This window comes from Echiichthys vipera (assembly GCF_963691815.1).
Source record: "Echiichthys vipera genome assembly, chromosome: 14".
Lineage (NCBI taxonomy): Eukaryota > Metazoa > Chordata > Actinopteri > Perciformes > Trachinidae > Echiichthys > Echiichthys vipera.
This window is the reverse complement of record NC_139839.1, coordinates 11,633,448-11,647,530: the sequence shown is the minus strand read 5'-3', so window position 1 is coordinate 11,647,530 and position 14,083 is coordinate 11,633,448. Positions and strand designations below refer to the sequence as shown.

Sequence of the window (14,083 nt, the reverse complement as noted above, 5' to 3'; positions counted from 1 at the left end):
AGGAATGTGTGACACACTTAGATTTTTCAGTTCCTGACCCAAGTCCATTCGTTTTTTAACTCTTTAAAAAATAGGTCCTATATTATTTGTAGTTTCATTTCTAAAAAGCCTTAATAATGAAATTATTTTTTAGGCGGTGTTGCTCAAAAGGAAGCAAATTACATGAAATAAAATATTCAGTATGATTTGGTGCTCTAAGTATTTACGGCCAGTGGTGAAAAGTACATTAACTCAAGTACTGCAATTAAATTTTACTTGTACATCACTTCAGTATTTCCATTTTAAGTTACGTTATACTTCTACAGTCCCTCTTAATAAACATATAGCTTCTAAATTTTAGTTTTAGACTTTGCATAACGTGTATTAAAATAGTCATACAAAATTAGTAAAAAAAAGAAAAAACAGTGCACTTTTCTACAGGCTAGCGGAGTTAGTTAAGTCCACTGAAGTCCATTAAATGAAGTTTATATCAAAACAAATAAATCTGATAAAACTCGAGATGAAAGCAAGGTTTGAATGTGCTTCATTTTATAGATATTTACCCAGAATGATCAGCAACTGACTTATGTTGGAGGACATACGTCCACCACAATACCAAATATCAAAGTCACAATCAAAGTCTATATTAAGTCTTTCTAACACTTCTCAAATTTGGTGTAAAATCTTAAATTGTACTTTTACAATTTCTCTTGGGTCTTTAAAGCGGCTCAAATGTAAACCAATGGCTGACATGTTGCTGCATCCATCTTTATACATAGTCTATTTAAAACCCACGTACAGAAATTCTCCAGCTTTGGGCATACATAATATACATTTGTGTTATCACGGTCTGCATTGCTCTGTGGAGGGTTTTTAGTGAACACAACGGTGGAATTAAGCTGAATAATTGCTTCCTTGCAACTATGGCCTTCTTTGCATCTATGGCCTTCTCTGCATCACTGGCTGCTTTTAAGTAGAGTTAACCCATGAATTCAAAATAAATCAAGTCAACTTTATTGTCAATGTCTACAACATGTGCCAGACAAAAGAGAAATAATAAAAAGTGTTTCTCTCCAACCCAGGGTGCATAAGTACATCAGTAAAGTTTACAATAAATTCATTCTAAGTTGCAAAAGTTACAGAAAACAAAAGAAATTGAAAATGTGCAACGTAAAGGACAAGTGCAATCTGTTCAATAGATACAGGAAACTAAAAAAATAGATTGAAAATGTACTTAAGGACATACAAATGCTACATATCATAAATGTAAAAGATACTGATGAGAGTGAAACGGGTGAGATAAATGGTAATCTGAATAATAATATAATAATAATAAAAATAATATCAATAAATGATAAGATAAAATAAGGGTAAGCCATATTGGAATTTATACTCTATGATTGTACTTTTTATTTTTATACGTTAACAGAATAAGATGTAACAGAACATAATAATTATTACATGTTATATATTTATCTGACAGCTTTTTAATGAATGCAGTGTGACGGGAAAACACTCCTCAGATTTATTGCTTCGCTTTTAGCAGAACGCGTTGTCTTTTGGTGCCTCCAGCTTGCCGTACAAAAACAAACATGGCGTCTTCGGCGTATGTCCACGTCCGAATTTGTGGTCAAGAAATTATAAAATATGACCTGGAAATTAAAGCTCTCGTTCAGGTAAGAGTTGAAAACTTGTGGTTTCATCTATGTATTTATATTGAACTCGTGCTGGGGACGTGTTTGCTCTGGAGAGGTGTCCGTGAACGCATCACAGGACGGCTCTAACCGTTAGCTAACGTCAACGGTTGAATTGCAGACACACAGATTACAGACACATAATTATTTTAGTTAATTATAATAACTTTGTTCAGATTTAATCACTGTTATTCCTTCTAATCCCTCTTGAAATGTTTGACGTCATGGCAGGAAGCTGCGTTCACTGACTGACGTGTCGGTCTGATCGATGTGACGTCACTAGTGAAACTTCTTGACCAAAGTTATTTAATACCGAAAACGGGCACACGTCACTTTCTTTTAGTTCATTACTAAATCATTTTCTTAAGTTAGTTTTAGTTATAATAAAAAACATTTTTTTTATTATACTGATATTTAATTGATTTAATGATTTAATGAGTCTGTGATCAGTGTCTATTTTGTACTCCCCCTCCCAAATAATCTTAATCTTTTGCTTAGACAGACCGTAAGGTAGATCAACCTTATATAATCACAAATAAAAGCCATTTAATCGTGTTTGCGTCACCTGCAGGACATCAGGGATTGCCCCGGACCTCAGTCAACTCTAATGGAGCTCAACTCTCAGGTCAAAGAGAAGTTCAACAAGCTCAGACTGAGGATACAGGTCGGGCCTCACATTAAATGCACACTGTGTTGCATCTGACGAATTTTTTTGCTTTAAAAATGTACAGTTTTATTTGACACGTTGTGTTGTGTTTCAGGATCTGGAGCAGATGGCCAAAGAGCAGGACCGGGAGACGGACAAACTCGCCATCCAGGCAGAGACAGAGAGCCAGCGAAGGCAAATGCTGAGGTTTGTGAACGTATATACACAAACACACGTTTGCAGCAGTCATCTTCATTTCCCACTTAAATCATTTTGTTTATAGACGTTATCAATCCCACTAAAATGCCAGCATCTAGTGTTTAAATGATCTGTGTTTCGCTCTCAGTTAACACATCACAATGAGCGGTCATACTTGGTTGTAACAAGTATGAACGCTCATACCCCTGTCTTCTGAGTGGGTTGTAAGATAGGCTGAAAAAGGTCACTATGAACGTTGTAAATAATTCACTTTCTAGGTGTTGAGCAGTACATACATATCTGACTGGAGATAATAGGACTTTGAGAGGCAGATAAATGCAAGTAGTGGTTAAGCAGCATGCACACGAAACAGATTCAGACACAACAGAACAGGTGAAAACAGTTAAAAGCAGAAACTACAGTTCTCAAAGTTGGTGTCTGTGTTCGTTTTTTCGGTGGGTTCCAGTAACCAGACAGCGTGGAGGAAAGCTAACCTGGCGTGTAAGCTCGCCATAGACCACACGGAGAAGGACGAGCTGCTGCATGGAGGAGAAAACCAGAGCACCAGACAGAGGTCAGTACAATTGTGAGGCTGAGTCTCTACTTTGGTGCTGAAATGAAGAGTAAATCAGCTTCATACCATTGTTTTTTTTAAATGACAGGTGTTTTGCTTTTTATTCAGCCTCAACCACCATCTCCAGTCCCCAACTGGCCAACTCTCTGGTTTTGTTATAATCTAAAGCTCCATTTCCTTCAAACACTTTCAGTACATATCTTTAGAACCATACGTAACCTGTAAGCACATGTACAGTACTGTACCATAACATGGATCTGTTTTGCGCAGTACAGTAGTTAAATGCAGCCAGGTTGTTACTGGATGGTAAGAGCCGCGCTGACCCTGTACGTCTCTAAGTACCGTGGTGTTTTTAGTTTTTTTCTCCTACATTGCTCGGGCGTCCAATGTAAGCCGTGGACAGACGGAAACCTCACTGCTCCATCCAGCTCTCGCTATATTTCCTCTTTACAGATGAAGCAGAGGAATGTCTGCACCCACCGATGGGCTGCAGTGTTTCTAGAAAATTTTTGTTTCAGTTCAGTGTGCTAGGTATCTCAATGGAGCAGAAACGAAAAAAAATTTGACATCCACACCTTTTTGACAATAGCAACACAAATAACCGTTCTGATGTGTAACGAGCTGAACTAAACCGGACTGCTCGGTGGAAACGAGGCTTAAATCCAGTCTGGAGAGACTCTCTGCTGCAGTTTATCTAGGTGTTGCACAGGAACAGTAAATACACAGTAAATAAACATATCAACACAAGAGAGAAATCTATATAAATACAAAATAAACACAACAAATACAATCAATTAAAACATAAAAAACATAGCATACTCTATAGATATAAGATATCTATAGAGTACACAATATAAAGCATATACACACAGAGCTGTGTTTACTGTCACCGATAAACTATCGCAGATAGCAGTCTCCTTCCTACATTTAAGGTGTTTTCAACTGTCTTTCTTAATAAGTGAATAGAAGCTAGATCATTCTGGTAAATTCATTTTACCATTCATAATAATACAAACCCTTCAGTAATGAGGGGCACATTGTTTTCCTGCATCTTTGCTCTGCTGGTAGAAACAAGATACTCTGAACAGAAGAAACAACTTTCTTGGACACTAACTTCCACTTGTAATAAATACACACCATACTACTAATGGCAACCATGCATCACCAGTCTGCTTTGTGTGTTTTGTATCAGAAAGGTGACCAAAGAAAGCCTAGTAGAAACCAGTAGCAACATCACGGATAATCTGATGTCTATAAGCAGGATGATGGCTGAACAGGTGAAGCAGACCGAGGACACCATCGGCACGCTGGGTAAAAAACAACTCTTCTTCGTCCATGTGTTTGTTGGTTTTTTTTGTCAGGCTTATGGTATTATAGTATGTACAAAAGGTAAATCCAGCTAACAACAGTTTTTTCCCCCTGTGAAAATCTGTTATGTTTCTATCATTTTTCAACCCATTTTCTTTCCCTTTTAAACCTTTAACACCTCTCCTCCTACTCGTCACACAGCCACCTCCTCCAGGACGGTGCAGGAAACCAACGAGGAGTTTAAAAGCATGACAGGAACCATCCACTTGGGCAGAAAACTGATCCTCAAGTACAACCGGCGAGAGCTGACGGACAAGTTGCTTATCTTCCTGGCTGTGGCCCTCTTCCTCGCCACCGTCCTCTACATCCTTAAGAAACGTCTCTTCCCCTTCATTTAGCCAGCCGGCTAAAGAACACACCCAGGCTTCAGGGAAAAAATGTTTTCCAGTTATTTCACTCAGCAGAAAGTTACCACAAGGACTGTTAGCAGGTATGGAGACAGTGTCAAGTGGAAAGTTTCCATGTTGTCTAGCGTTCTTGTTTTTAGCTTGAACAATATAAGATATGTGGGTTTATGAAATGGGTATGAAGAGTAGACTTAAACTGGCATTATTAGGTCTTAATGCAACATCAGCGATGGGTCTAAAGCCTCAGCATGCTTCACACAATTTTGTTCATACAAGGTGTTGTTCAACCATGTCTAAAACAAAAGTTTTTATCCTTTTTACACTCAAAACTGACGAAAAGGTGTCTGTCATAACCTGCTCCTTCCATCTCAAGATAAGGGTGCACACTTTTAGTCCCTCCTTGAAGGCCTTTGTAGTGCTGCATGAAAAGTGACAGAAGTAGAAGAGAGCTTTAAGATAAGTTTAAACCCTGAGTACATTAAGGCGCTGCACAAAGTGACTGTTTCAGGAAAGCACCATGAAGCATACTGAAGCCTTAATACTTCATCTGGCATTCAGAATTAACCAGGGTTAAAGAAGCCATAGGAGGCAACAACCCTCACTTTGTTTACTTTTTGTCAAATTACAATCTGTGTGTGTGTTCAACTAGTGTGTGTGTTTGTACTGCTCTGGGCGTCTTTTCTCAATACGCCATTGTTACAGGAACTGATGACATCGTGCCTTTCTTCTTTCAGACGTTTAGACAGAAATCTGATTACTTACTGATCCTGTGAAGGGCGTCTGCCATGTTTAGCTTAGTTCTGTTCGTTTGTTTGAATGAAGTTGAAAATCTCTATTTCCATATAAGGGAAACTCTATGAAGCATTGGCACAGATGCACCAGTAGATGGCAGGATACCCAACATTTGTCACCATCAGAGATGCACAGGCCCGACTAATTAACACACTTGTCTTTGTCCAATAACGTTATTGTAGTTTATTTAGTTTGTAACAAAATGCTTACAAATGTATTTATAGATTCATTTAAATAAAAACTTACAAAACATGGAAACCTGGGGTCTGTATGAAATATGATGATTCAAGTAGAACATCAAAAATACATATTTATAACACGTCATAGCCAAAGAGTGCTTCTCTTCCTGCAGACTGCACCCTGACTGTCTACAAGATAACGTTTGATAACTTGTCAACTATATGGTGCATAATATCACAATCCTCATAAATACAAAAACAGATTTAAATAGGTAGAATACTGACTTTGAGCCATCAGCTGCACTTGAGCGATTCCCTGTAGAGTTTACTTATGTGCGTCCATGCCCTCTGCCGATGGATACAGATACTGTGGTTTACTGTGATTTAAAATGAGGTAGATAATTGTCTTTTATCCTTGTACAAAGTCGAATGTAAAGAAAAATATGAATATACCACAAATACCCAACAGATTAAATACATTATGTTGCATTGCTTTCACCAGCAATACGACACTAAACTACTACCACTACTTTAACTCTTTCTATTGATAATATAATAATGATAAATAAGTGCATGGTCTTTTGTACTCTGTCTGCACCTCTGTGTGACTCGCCTGTCTTTAGGAAGCAGTAACATTGGCTTTCTCAGACACGGGGAGACCAGAGTCGGTTGTGTTGTCGTTCTGCACGAGCCCGCGCCTGTCCTCTGGTTTGGCTTCTCTGGTTGGCTGCTGCAGGGGTCCTTGAGGGGTGAAAGGCCAGGGCGCGATGGGCGGTGGGGCGGTGGTTTGCTGCTGAGCATCTGAATGACTGAGAGCGCACGTGGTGGTGAAGCTGCTGCACAGCACCCCCCAGTGTTGCTCGCACTGCCCGCGCAGCCGCCGGCTGACAAACGACCTGACCGTGTCTCCACACTTCAACAGGAAGTTCATCAGCTCCACGTACGGTCTAAAGGGACACACGAGAAAAAAACATGTGTCCAACTTTTAACACAGACTTGTATATATATCCTGAAAAACAACCTTAAGGTGAGACTGTACTGTAGCTTTTTCACTGCAGATGTTTTTCGTAGTAAGAAAAACACAGGTGTTACTAATAACATAACATAATAATAGCTCTGTTTTTATTATTAACACCTTTTCTTATCTTACTGTGACATGTCAAAGTCTCTTCAGTGAAAAAGGGCCTCAAGCTGAACACAGCAAACATGTCTCCTGGTAAATTATGCTGTTTATTTAATGTTTAACTTTTGTGAAATGTGAAATATTTATTTGTGAAGTGCAAAAATGTAGTATAACAGTAATCAGAGTAGAGGAGTTATAAAGTCAGCAGCCTTACACAAGAGTGATGCCGGACCTTGATAAAGATGATTGACTGAAGAAGTCAATAATTTGACCCAAAATATTCACTTCTAAATTATTTTATTATTATACGACCTCGTTGAGTACTTGATTGTGAATGGTTCATTGTGGCAGTCTGTTATGCTATGGAGACAGTTTGGTTTGTAGGCACTGGAGGACCATTTAAATTAATATTTTGTGTCAGATTATTGATTTCTTAAGTAAGCAGTCTGCTTCATCACGCTGTTGTGGTTTAATTTGCAATAATGACCGGCTTGCTCTACATTATCCCTCACCTAACATTAGCCACCATAAGCCATACAAGTAAGCCTGTTGCAGGAAAGAAACCCTGAGTGTATTAAATTGAGCAACAGTGCATTTTATTGTTCAAGTTTTCATTTGTGAGAGGAAAACTGTTTTATCTTCTTCAAAAAATTAGACACTCCTAACAGTGAAGTTTAACAGTGAGGAGTTTATTTCACAGAGGATGGTTTCACTGATCATGTAGACCTTTTCCATTGGGTGGTGATGAAAGCTTACTGTTTATTTGTTCGTGTGTGTGTTTCTCACCCCGGGGGAAACATCAGGTTGAACTGGATCAGGTTGCCCATGGTATCCATGTGGTCCTGTAGCGCCAGGCAGAGCTGGTGTTTGGAGTAGCACTCTCTCTGGAGCGCAAACACCATCTCTTTTACCGCTGAGCACCGGCGGCTTACGCAGCTGAAGCGCTGCCGCAGTCCCAGCGCCATGCAACGCAACGCATCCTTCACGAATGACTTGCCCTGGGAGGAGGAGGAGGAGGAGGAGGAGGAGAGCAACAGGAGGATTCAGCTTAATTTCTGACTGTTTGGCTAGCAGAGCTGCACCTACAGATCTGACATTATGAGCGATCATATTGTCAGATCTGTTCTTGGATGTCTGCCTTTTTCTGTGTAAACTTACAGGTCTATTTAAAATTGTCTGTGTACACTGGATCCACAAGAATCAGGCATGCTTATATCAAGTAAATGATGTGCTGTTATATTAAGCAAACATCAGTCAACCAAACAGGATAAAAATAGTGACCATGCGAGTGTTGTGAAAGATGTGATGTGTATCTTTTTACAGAGTGAAAGTCCGTGCACGTGTGTTATTACAGGAAGAGAATTGAGTTGAGTGCAATATTTTCCTACAGTGAGTTACCATAGCGATTTACACACTGTAACTAAAAGTCCAACTGAAATGAAATTCATTTCTTTTGGTTAGCAACATCTCTGCTCTGTGTATTAATGTATATTTCAGGGTTCCTACGTAGTGTGGAAAAGTATGGAATCTTGAAATGGAAAATGGAAATTCACTGAATTCACGTTCCTGTCCGTCTCCTCAGGGTTGCTACATATTTTCCATTTCAAATTCCCATAGTTTTTCAGACTCATTGACGTTGACATATGAACGACATCAGAATGCTTAAATCAGTCATAGGATGGCCTGTCTAAAGCAGTCATGGCATAATTTGTTGAAAAAAAAGTCATAGCAAAGTGTCTCCAAAAAGTAAGCCCCCAAAAAAGTCATAGTATAGCACAATAAAATTCAATAAATGACATAACCATGGTAACCTGACACCATTTGACAGCCAGCGTGATAAGTTACATATCATCTAAAGGTAGACTATGTTGCGTTAGTGAACTTGTGTCGATTTGTATATATATATATATATATTATTTTAGAAAGTGAGAAAATAGTCTGGAAACAATACAGACATTTTTTCCAGACTTATCCAGACCTGGAATTTACTCCAATTAAATTCCATACTGCGTAGGAATCCTGTCTACTGAACTAATGCCAGCAGTCGCTGTGTGAAGCTCGCTGTAAAGCTCATGAAGCCGAGGGGAGCTGCAGGTTCAGGTGATAATTCTCTGCATGTTCAACACGATAAGCAACTCCTTTCATATTGTCATTTGATGCTATGTTGACTTAAAGTCTTAATCCGCAAGATTTGAGATACCTTGTTTCTCGCGGCCGACATAATTGTAGGCAAGCCTGTTCATTCAGAGCCTCCATCCTGTCACATTCACTATGCCAGTTGACTGCTTTTTACTCTTTTTTAAACTGTATTAAAACACATTCACCACTCTATTCCCGTCCGTCCCCTATCTGTTACCCTCTTAAATCCATACACACACATGTTCCTATTACACTTCTGCCCTTACTACAAGCCTCACTCAGAAGTTGGAACTTTCTGATTTCCGATTACAAGTGAAAGCAGCATAACCAGCAGTGACGAGCTCTTCGGCAGACCGACCACTGTCAGCAGCGTCACTAACATGGCAGCACATTTGAATATAGGGAGGGAATGTCACCACACAAAATGAATGGGATACTCGACAAAGAGGCAACAAGTGCTTTTATTAGAGGGTCATATGATCAATCACCATGGTTTTAAATCACTCTTTGATAGATACCGTAACAGACATTAACTTGATGAAAATCTTATATATCTATGACTTTAAAGGATACAAATTGTTCATATCGTACGGACTCTAAATGGGATGGGTTCATGCAAATTTCCAGGAAATCTATTCAACTTACAAACATGTTTATAATACAGAAAAGGGTAAATTTGGATTTTCAGTCTGGCAACGGCCCAAATCTGCTGCTGTAGTTGGGATTTGGGTCGAGCTTGGACAGAAACCATTCAGGTTCATATCAGGCCGGGCCTGATCTTTTGGGCCCGGTGTGGTTCGAGTGACCTGAGGCCAAGTATGAACCACTTACATAGGACTTTATATACAGTACACTCACTCACTCAGATCCTTACTGATGATCTCCCACTGTGCCGGTTCATGCTGCAGACACATTAGACGTGCATCACTCTTTAATGCACTTCTATTCTAGTAAAGAAGACAGGCTGTTCCCTCTCTCATTTCACTTCCCCTCTCAGTTTGGTCTGTGTCAAGGGCTACCATGCACAACGTTACACTGCTCCATATACAACAAACATTGCTCACAAATGACTGTGATGACTGAAGGGATTAAAGGAAATGAAAACATGTATCCGAATATGTCTTTTTTAAGCCTGCCCTTACATGTAGTTGGTGCTGGTTGGTTTTAGACCGTTTGAGTCAGAGCAAAAGGCAAATAAATTACTTTTAAAAAGTGTTTTTAAGTGTTTGAGTGTGGTGCCACCTGTGAGTCGTAGCGCCCGGCGTTGTGCAGCAGAGTGAGACAGATGTGGTGCAGCCCTTGGATTTCACAGGAGTTGTTGTTGAAACACTGAAACATCCCGCAGCCGACATCCCCTGAACTCACCAGGCAACTCTGAATCTCCGCTGTTAATGACACACACAGACACACACAGATCAGTATTAAAATCCCTAGTGATACCACAGAAGCAAGTGTGTCTCCCAAATGTGCTCCTGTGCTGTATCGTCATACTGTAAAGAGAGCATGAGCACTAAGATGATATCATGCACCAAGAGGACCTTAGGGATCCCCTGTGATACCAAGTCCAGACAGACATTACACTGTATCAGTTCTACAGACAGAAAGACCTAAAAGCCTTGTCATGTAATTTCAGGCAGTTGTGAGTTTAATGTTCCTCTAGGGTTTGTTAGATACATCGATATATATATTACAGATATTTCTGTCATGTTTTATGCCATACTATGACATCTTTAAGACATGCTATACTATGACATTTTTAAGACATGCTATACTATGACATTTTTAAGACATGCTATACTATGACATTTTATGACATACTATACTATGACATTTTTAAGACATGCTATACTAACGCTTTCTGTGACATTGACTATATTTATGGTTTTGAAATGACATATGACATTTTAAAAATTTTAAAATGACATCCTATAAGCCTATTATAGGAAGCCTAGTCAACTATGACTTTTTAATGACATTTTTACTTTAATGTCATAATAAAGCCCACTATGTCTATGACTTTTGTAACGACTTTTTGAATGACATACAATGGCATTTTGACGACATTGTTCGTATCTAAATGGATATTTATGCAACATGATGATGATGATGATGATGATGATTATGTTATTGCTGTTACGGGTCTACACCGTCGGTTGTTGCTGCTGTTGATGAGCCTGCAGGTCAGCTGTGGGCCGGAGGTGCCGTCGTGCACCGCACCGCTGGTACGGAGAGAATGTGCTTGGACAGGATCGAGCTGCCCGAGCTGCGCATTGAGTTACAACCACCAACAGCGCAGGAGGGCAAAGAAGATGCGCGCTGTGCTGCCCGGCTCGGTCTGCTACAGACATGACACCGGGCGATAATCATATAACATACTGTAGTTTAAACTGATACATTCTGTGCTTGGTATACTATTTCAACGGTGCAATGATGGAAACACATATAAGATAAAAATAACACCATGGGGTGCCATAAAGTCACTTTGACGTACACGGTCATGTGAGGTGCACAATTATTACTATGCAGCAAAACTGACAGTATAGGTATACAAACTATACACATATTACATATCAATATAATAACGCATTTGCAGTGTGTCATTGCCAAGGCTGCTGAGCCTCAGAGCCTAGAACAGGTCCAACTGTCTTATCAAACAGGTCGGAAAGGCAACCTGCAGAAAATGAGTTTCTGCAAATGAACGACACAATCCAGTGCGTACCCATAAACAAACAAGTTGATGAAATGCAAAAATGCATAAAGCCAATATTTAAACATTAAACCAAAGCTTCCTTAACTTGTCAATGACGGTTTCACTTCCATAGTCACACCACTATGGACAATCTTCCTGCTCGCTTCAAATTGAATCATTTCTGACAATTAAAGAGCCATTGACTCAACAACACCTGCTGTCTGAACTCACCTGTGCTCTGCAGAGAGAGGCGTCTTTTGGTCTGGCTCACGTGTTTCTCGTGGGCATCATGCAGATCCATGGTCAGCACCTGTTGACAGGCCAGTAGCAGAAAAAACACAAACAACACAGCGGACAAGCTCGCCATGCTTTAGACTGATCAACGCTGAGTATTTGATTTTTTTATATAATTTGTTTTTTTTTTTTTAGGTTGGAGCAGCACGCGGGCAGCCTCACAGATGATTTCCACTATATAGTATGAGCGCGGCATTAAGGCTGAAATATATAAAGCTGCAGGAGCGCTGCGCATTCACGTTCGTCTCCACCAATTACAGCGCAGCCCCGTGAACGCGCGCCCCACTGGAGCCAAAGGTTTATCATTGATGGGAGAAAAAGAGCACCGGCAGAGGCAGAATAGGCAGTTATTTATACATGCTCAATGACGTTTGGGCCTTGATTTGGTTTAGTTTTCCTATTTATTATCCGATATAATAATGATATATAAAAAATGCTCTTATATGGTCTTCCTGTTCCTCTGGAGTCTGCGGGGGTACATGAAGGTCAACCACTCAAGACATCCACACTCAATTAACCCGACAGCCAGTGTGTGTGTGTGTGTGTGTGTGTGTGTGTGTGTGTGTGTGTGTGTGTGTGTGTGTTTGAGGGATAACAGCTGCTTTCTTGGCAGAGATACGTGTGATGGAGCACGCAGACTGAAAGAGAGAGAGAGAGAGAGAGAGAGAGAGAGAGAGAGAGAGAGAGAGAGAGAGAGAGAGCAGTAGTGAGTCAAGAGGGTCAGGATTTAACTCTAACTATAGTTTAACTATAGACTATACCATGCTCTAATAAGGCACTATGTATTATTATTACAACAGATGTTAAATAAAATGACTTAATATTTTGACAATTTCACCCAAAAACAGGATTGGGCTGAAGCAACTTGCTTTTATTAGCCCACCCTAACATCACAGTTCTAACTGTTTAAACACAACATATTTACTTATCATTAAACATATATTTGATTAAAAGTATATTTACTTATACCTAAATACATGAAATCATTTACTTACTTTATATACATTTAAACACATTATACATATGAACATACATACACATAATCACAAAGCAAAAATCAAAATCTGCAAAATCAAAATTCATATTTGCTTGATATTATTAAAGGTTTATAAGGCTTTATTTCTGTTAATAAATAATTTATTCAAGGCTTATATTCATTCATTCATTCATCTTCAACCACTTAGATCAGGTAAATTTAATCCTTGATAAGAGGAAACGTTGGAAAAAATCCATTTGACAACATATCTCTATAGACAGGATCAAGTTCTGATGCAAAGTAGGTCTAACTATAGCAGAATAATGGGAACAACTTTATTATTATTATTATTTAAACAAAAGGATTGGACAAACTGAAGTTCTGACCTGAAGATGCCACTGAAAAGTTGAGGGTTCAACAAAGTGATTCAAATCCAACCACAGATGTAAACCTCATGGCTGCACTATACAGGAACAGTCAGGGGATCACCAAAGTCCGCAGGGTTCATCGTCGAGGACCAGGAATGTCTGGGCCAAGTCACTGAGAGATTTCAGTCTGGACCAAAGTGGCGGACCGACCGACTTATGAACATTGTTATTTCTAGATATCCTTAGAGATCTATTTATATAGAGATCCCTAAAAAATGGCTGATCAGGGGTCTGAGACAAATCTTGACCAAAAATCCATTTTACTACTTATTAACATGTATAACTGCAGACTCAATGACATGATATAAAGTAAGAAACCCACAAGCATTTATTGATATATTATCATACTTTATAAGATAATTATAACCAAAGAGAAAGGTTGGTTAATGGTTAAAATACTGAATAGTTATTTCCAACTTGGACCTGGTTTGGTATGTATGTATATTGGATACTCTGGTTAAACTTGCCTTGAAAAATACCAAGTCTGGTTGAAACATCTGCGATAAAACAAACATGACTGTAGCTTAGTGTGTGGTCATCCTCTATTGATCTGGATTGGAAGCAGAAATCGCAGCGACTCATCTCAAAACCTCAGCTGATAAAACCAAACCTATCATGTCTCCAGTAGATTTTTATTTTCTGTTTTAACCAACTTTT

The 14,083-nt window shown here is 39.2% G+C and overlaps 2 protein-coding genes across 2 annotated transcripts; one reads left to right on the top strand and one right to left on the bottom strand.

The window, feature by feature from the left end:
* Window positions 1-1,550: 1,550 nt before the first annotated feature.
* bnip1b (BCL2 interacting protein 1b) lies at window positions 1,551-5,710 on the top strand. The gene is made up of 6 exons (XM_083926946.1): window positions 1,551-1,655; window positions 2,245-2,337; window positions 2,435-2,526; window positions 2,984-3,091; window positions 4,284-4,402; window positions 4,601-5,710. The coding sequence occupies exons 1-6, from the start codon at window positions 1,572-1,574 to the stop codon at window positions 4,795-4,797; spliced, it is 693 nt and encodes a 230-aa protein (XP_083783072.1). The 5' UTR covers window positions 1,551-1,571; the 3' UTR covers window positions 4,798-5,710.
* Window positions 5,711-6,396: 686 nt separating this feature from the next.
* stc2b (stanniocalcin 2b) lies at window positions 6,397-12,095 on the bottom strand (the record flags this gene model as incomplete). Its single annotated transcript, XM_083927239.1, has 4 exons — window positions 6,397-6,724; window positions 7,687-7,898; window positions 10,282-10,424; window positions 11,960-12,095. The coding sequence occupies 4 exons, from the start codon at window positions 12,093-12,095 to the stop codon at window positions 6,397-6,399; spliced, it is 819 nt and encodes a 272-aa protein (XP_083783365.1).
* Between the last annotated feature and the right edge of the window lie 1,988 nt (window positions 12,096-14,083).